Raw genomic sequence first — 6,618 nt, forward strand, 5'->3', positions numbered from 1 at the left:
GAAAAAATTATAAAAATTTAATGGGTATCGAAAAAAGTTCATAGGTTTAAAAAAAGTTCATCAATTTTCGCAAAAAGTTCATCGACTTTGACAGAAAAGTTCAACGAGTTTGAAAGGTACTGCATCGATTTTGAAAAATGCTTACAAATTTGAAGGAAAAAGTTCATCGAATTTGAAAAAACATCCACGAAATTTTAAATAATTTCACCGATTCGGAAAAAATGTTCATCAAATTTCAAAGAACGTACACCGTACTTGAAAATAGCTCATCTATTTAGAAAACAAAATTTATCGATTTCAATAAAAAATTCATCAAATTGGAAAAAATTCATTGATGTGAAAAAATTCATCGAATTTGGAAAACTTTCATGTACATTGAAAAGCATTCATTGATTTTGGATAAATGGAAAAAAGTTAATCAATGTTTAAAAAGTTCATCGATTTTGAAAACACTTCATAAATTATGAAAATAGTTCATCAATTTTGAGAAGAAGTTGAAAAAAATGTCAAAAATTCATCAAATGTGAAAAAAGTTTCATCAATTTGAAAAAAGTTCATGAGTTCCAAAATAATCGTGGATTTTGAAAAGAAGTTCATCTATTTGAAGAAAAGTGTTTACGAATTTATAAAAAGAAAGAAGAAAAGGACATAGAAAAAAAGGAAAAAGAGGAATGAAGAAATGTGTGAAAATCGTGTATGTTATCATGTCTAGTGATGTGGTTGGGTTGGTTACCCATTGGTTGAGTTTTGCAGTTTTGGTGTTTCTACAATTTTTGCAGAAGAAAAATGAAACATGGATCGGCCAGTGAGTAGGAAATCGGCGCCTGCCGCGTGAAATAGGAATGACAAACCCTATTTAGGGTCATATGTGCCGGTTACAGACAAATTAAGCTAACTCTAACCGGCGAGTGCAGTGCTCCGCAATGGGCCGATCCATCTAGAGATCCTGTTTGTGTTTTAATCCGTGAACTTTTTTCCAAATTGATGAATTTTTTTGAATTCGGTAAACTATTTTGAAAATTGATGAACTTTTTTAAACCGGTGAACTTTTTTGAAAATCTGTGAACATAATTTAAAATTCATGAACTTTTTCAAAATCAATGAGCTGTTTTTAGAATCTGATGAACTTTTGTTGAAAATCGATGATTTTCTTTCGGATTCTGTGAACATTTTGAAAATCCATGAGCACATGTAAAAAAAATCTGTGAACTATTTTATCATAATCATTGAACATTTTTCATAAATCTAAACTTCATAAAATTCTGTGAACATTTGGTTATATTTTTTTAATGACCAACGCATATTACATGGGGCGGCCCATGAGAAGGAACGCTGCATGGGTGCCGTGGACCGGGCCATGGCTTCCAAACCATCGTTAAAGGCACCACATAGGTGGTTCCGAAATCACTAATTAGGGCCCTTTCAAAATCACTTCCACCTCCCTAGGTTGCGACAAGTGGTGTACTGCATGCGTGACACTTGTCACAACCTGAGAGTGTTCTCTTTTTTTCGTAGGTTCGTATTTTTAAGAGATAAAACGTGGATCCAAATCTTGAACTGTTTTCACCATTGAATTTCTCGCGTTGAGATCTTTAAAACTACATCCCATGTTGATAGGTTTTGATGAACTTTTTTTCATGAAAAAAACCGGACCAAAAAAACCGTTCCTCTCGCAATAGAAAAACAAACAAGAAAATACGTTCTTTTCCATTCCGACAGGCACGGTCGTGCCTCTCATGAAGGCAAAACCGTGCCTCTGATGAAAACAAAACCAAGCCTCTCACGAAAGAAAATGTTATTTTCCCTTTTCGAGAGGCACGGGTGTGCCTCTCACTAAGATAAAACCGTGCCTTAGAAACAAAATCATGACTCTCATAAAAAAACAGAAAATGCGTTATTTTTTTCCCTTTTCGAAAGGCTCGGCCATGCCTCTCGCGAAGGCAAAACCGTGTCTTTCGTAGAAGCAAAACCGTGCTTTTTGCGGAAGCAAAACCGTATCTCTAGCAAAAAAAACGCGTTTTTTCGTTTTCGAGAGGCACGTGTGTACCTCTCGCGAAGGTAAAATCATGTCTATTACGAAAGCAAAATCGTGGCTCTCGCGAAAAAAAACAGAAAACAAATTCCTTTGCAATACTTCTTTAACTTTTCTGTCAAAAAACTAGGAAAGACCGGTGAAAAAACGAAATACGAAAAAAATTGAAATAAATAATAATCAAAAAATCCAAAAACACGTACGAAAAAATAAAAAAATAAAATAAAAAAAAAACGTTCAGAACGCGACATGTGGCGGCAGCTGAGAACACGCCAAGCAGTGACGTGTGAGAGTGATCGGTGTGAATCTTCCGAAGAAGCGCTGGTTTAGTAGTGACTCCCTTTCCTTTATGTTGGTCGTACACGAGTTTGACTTGGAGCTTGGGCCAAGCTTGAGCCCTGAACCTTCTCTCCAGCCTTAGCTGGAATTGAACTGCTAATTCATCCAAAGAAATACTGATTTTATTTCATTTCTGTTCTCCTCCTCCGATCATGTATTTTAAAATTTAAATTTAATCATATATTTAAGCAACACGCATTACCGTCAAACACTTGGTGATGATTCTAATACATGGCTCCATGACGCTAGTTGCATATTGCTCGGCAGCGACACATGGAAATGATAATTTCTATATTACGACTTTCGAGTTTTACCGGAATATATATACGAGTACCATTAATCTAGCGCTAATACTGGTATTATATCCATCACACAATGCTCTGGCAAGCCCCTGATTGCCAAGGCCGCACGCAGGTCAGGTCAAGCCTTGACGAACCTGCCCCAGTACCAGTGGCGCGCGAAGACGTGGCCCATGGAGTCGAGCGGCACGCCCTTGGTCTCCGGCACTAACGCCATGGCGAAGGCGGTCATGACGACGAGCCAGCACGCGTAGAAGAGGAAGACGCCATACTTGAGGCTGCACAGCATCGCCAGGAAGCACTGCGCCTGCACGAAGTTGAGGCCCAGGTTCAGCGCCACCGCCGTGCCCTGCCCCGCCGACCTCACCTCCACCGGGTATATCTCGCCGGGGATGGTCCAGTACAGCGCGCCCCACGACCAGCTGAAACTGGCGGAGAACACGCACGTCAGCACCAGCACGGCCACCGCGTAGCCCTTGGGCATCTTGCTGCCGTGCCCGAGGTGCGTCCCCGCGATGCTCGCCATTGCCACCTGCAAGCGAAAGCGAATCCATGGCCGTTCGCGTCATCAGTGTCCCAGGACATGTATACCTACGCTGGGATGGAAAATGTAGTACTACTAGGTTTTTGCTGTATGCATGCATGCCTGGCAGGTGAACATGAGCGCGCCGCCGATCACGAAGAGCAGCTTCCGGCCGTAGCGGTCCATGGCGACGCCCGAGGCGATGATGCCGCCGATGTTCATCAGGCCGAGGATGATGGCGCCCATCAGCGCAGCGTCGCTCCCAAACCCTATGGTCCGGAACAGTATCGGCGAGAAGAAGGCCGACACGGTCACGCCGGTGAGGTTCAGGAACACGGGGAACGCGACGGCCATCACCAGGTACGGTCGGTACTCCCGCCGCAGGATCCGCCGGAACGCGCCCTCCGCGTTCCGCCGGTCGTGCTCCACGGCGGCCAGTATGTCGCTGAACTCCGCGTCGATGTCCACGCCCTTGCCGCGGACGCGCTGGAGCGCGGCGCGCGCATGGTCGTGCATCCCGCGCAGGACGAGGCTGCTCGGGGTGTCCGTGATGAGCAGGGCGCCCAGCACCATGATGGCAGCGGGGACGGCCGCGAGGCCGAGGGACAGGCGCCAGCCCCATTCGGGGATCCGCGACGTGCCGTAGTTGATCAGGTTGGCGACGAGGTACCCGACGCTGATGAACAGAGGGAACGCGGAGATGAACCCGCCGCGCCACCGCGGAGGCGACATCTCGGCGAGGTAGACCGGCGTGGCCTGGCCGGAGAACCCGAGGCCCAGGCCGAGCAGCATCCGCCCCACGATGAGCATGGCGAGGTTGGCCGCTGCGGCGTTGACGAGCGAGCCGACGAGGAACATGCTGCCCCCGACGACCATGATGGCCTTGCGCCCGACTCGCCGGGTGACCCGGCTCGCCACCAGCGTGCCCACCATGCCGAACGCGTAGAGCGAGGAGGTGAAGGCCGTGAGCGCCTGGTCGTTGTACATGCAGTAGACGTCCTTGCTCGCGTGCCTCGTCGTCTTGAGTAAGCCCGGGAAGAACTTCTTCAGGAAAGACTCCATCTCCGACACGCCCCCTGATCGATGACATACGTACGTGTGACGTGAACAAGATTCAGTTCAAGTCAAGGAAAATAATTCAGTTGCAGACATATGCATCGATAAAATGTCATTTTGTTAGTAACTGGAACGATAGCTTTTCCATTATTAAGTGCGGATGACTGTAACCCAAGTGTTCATATTCACTATGCTCTTCATATTCCGTGAACATAATTAGCCAGATAACCGATTCTTAGTACAGTACTATTCCTTTTGGCAACCGGATTCGTTGTAGCATTATTTGACACTCACTGGCGCAAATATTCCTTTTTTGCGGAAAGCAAAATATTCGTTTTTGTTCGGAAAGACGCAAGTATTCGTTACCAATCATCGTATGAAACTAGTAAGTAGCATGTTATCTCATAAAATGTCCGATCTCGTCAAGCTCATGCATCCATCCATCCATCATCACTCGCTCGGAAATGACACGTTCCTAATCCCGGTCGATCCTAGCCTCCTTTCGAGAGAGCACAATCGACAGAGTCGGAGAGAATAGTCTACAGCACTGCCAGTGCTACTCGAATAAACCTCACATAGGACTAGGAAGCCAATCATCCACCAAATTCGAGTGGAAAAGCAACTTTGTCAGCCCCTCCTTTCGCCAGTAAGGAACTCAGAAACGTATCACAAATCCCGGCTGGCTTTGGCTTTGGGTTCGGCTTGGGTGCGTGAGTCCAGCGATCGATGCCCCCGGAAAACCCGACGGGACGTCTCGCCGTCGCCAGCACGACACCTTATCGCCTACATGCCGTCCAAAACTGGTGATGCGCGTGGTGACACCGACGATTAATGATCGAAAAAAAGAAGAAGAGAAGGCCGTACGTACGTGCTAACACCGAGCAGCAAAACCGTGCTCAGCGCGGTCCAAAGTCAGAGCGAGCCATTGGCGACACGAAACGCATCTCTCGTGTCCACTCGGCGCTCCACGAGCGCCGCGCAGCAGGCGGTGGAATCGCCGGACGGCACGCCGCTGGCCCCGTCGCGTGACAGGGCCGTCCAATTCGACACGAATCGGGTGTGCCCGCCCCTCTGGTCCCTGTCGTCGAGATGGATCAAGATCATGGGAGGCGTCAAGGGACCATTTTGGCTTGATTCACGTACGGCGTGGCGCACAAGCTTACTGGTGGGAGTATAAATATCTTTCTGCGATGCTCCCGGCCATGTACTACTGTGCTGTACTGGGCGCCACTGTTCCCGGGAGTGTGATTTGTGGAGTGCGGGGCTGATCTGACGACGGGAGGACAGATGACAGGGCCTGCCGCGCTTTCAATTGGATCTGGTCGTCCTGCCAATATACTACTACTACCTGCCTGTTTGGCGTGTGTGCCATCGGTGATTAGATTAGATTAGATTAGAGAAGAAGTTGCGGTCCGATTTGGAGATATTTGGGGATCGGACATGAACAGAAAATAAGCAGAGACTAGTACGTACTACTATACAATTATTATAAGATTTGTTAAGAAGAGGACGCTCTCTATGGCCTCGGATCACGATTCGATTGGCCGCAGATGGTGTCGAACTCACAGCATAGCTACTGGAATTCGAGAACAGCATCGACAAAGGGCACCAGAGAGACCAACCACGAACTGATCGATAAAACTCACTCCCTCGGTCCATCCCCAAACTCCAGAGGCAGGTGGGAACGACGACGCACCTGAGATGCCAATGTCGTAGCCGAAGATGAGGCCGCCGGAGGCCGCCATGAGACAGGTTACCACGACGGGGACGGTCAGTGCGCCGCCGTAGTCCGGCGCGCCGGCGCCGTTGAGGAGGAAACCGCCGCCGGCCATCCTCGGTACTCGCTCTCCCGTGCCGGTCAAAGGCACAACGTGAATCGGAGGTGTGGTGTCGCTGCTAGGAGCGCGAGGCTGGCTATAGCTTGCACGAGAGCGAGCACTGATGTCTTTGGAGCTGCTCGCGTGCTGCCAAATGTTAATGTACAGGCTTTCAGCGAGAGCCTTTATATAGTGTTTATTATGCTCTTTCAAAACGTTGCAGACCTTTGTTAAAAAAAACGTTGCTGACCTTTTCCCCTAAAATGAAAGTTGCCCACCGGAAATTGCTTTTGGAGACCAAGTTCCATGGAGGCCTTCAAATGCAAACTTCATATTTCATAAAGATTCGTATTTTAACATTTTAAACAATTCTGAAAAATATATAGATATATGAAGGTATAATATATAAACGTGTAAATTTTCAGAACTAAATACATTGAAATAAGGGTTATGAAAAAATTAAATCTAAGGCTTTTAACACATGATACTATTCATCCTATCAAACCATGAACTTGTTTTTTTGTACAGATCACGTTTCAAAGAATTTCGGTT

The 6,618-nt window shown here is 47.0% G+C and overlaps 1 protein-coding gene across 2 annotated transcripts; it reads right to left on the reverse strand.

Annotated features, from left to right (window-relative positions):
* Positions 1–2,528: 2,528 nt before the first annotated feature.
* On the reverse strand, positions 2,529–6,235 carry LOC123426883 (sugar transport protein MST1-like). 2 transcript variants are annotated; one of them, XM_045110786.1, is made up of 3 exons: positions 5,946–6,235; positions 3,317–4,269; positions 2,529–3,202 (listed from the first exon to the last, which is right to left on the reverse strand). In XM_045110786.1, the coding sequence occupies exons 1-3, from the start codon at positions 6,079–6,081 to the stop codon at positions 2,792–2,794; spliced, it is 1,500 nt and encodes a 499-aa protein (XP_044966721.1). In that variant the 5' UTR covers positions 6,082–6,235; the 3' UTR covers positions 2,529–2,791. The 2 variants fall into 2 exon arrangements, with proteins under 2 accessions (XP_044966721.1, XP_044966722.1); XM_045110787.1 differs by lacking the exon at positions 5,946–6,235 and adding an exon at positions 5,118–5,904.
* Between the last annotated feature and the right edge of the window lie 383 nt (positions 6,236–6,618).

The sequence above is a fragment of the Hordeum vulgare genome, chromosome 2H (genome assembly GCF_904849725.1).
Source record: "Hordeum vulgare subsp. vulgare chromosome 2H, MorexV3_pseudomolecules_assembly, whole genome shotgun sequence".
Taxonomy (NCBI): Eukaryota; Viridiplantae; Streptophyta; class Magnoliopsida; order Poales; family Poaceae; genus Hordeum; species Hordeum vulgare.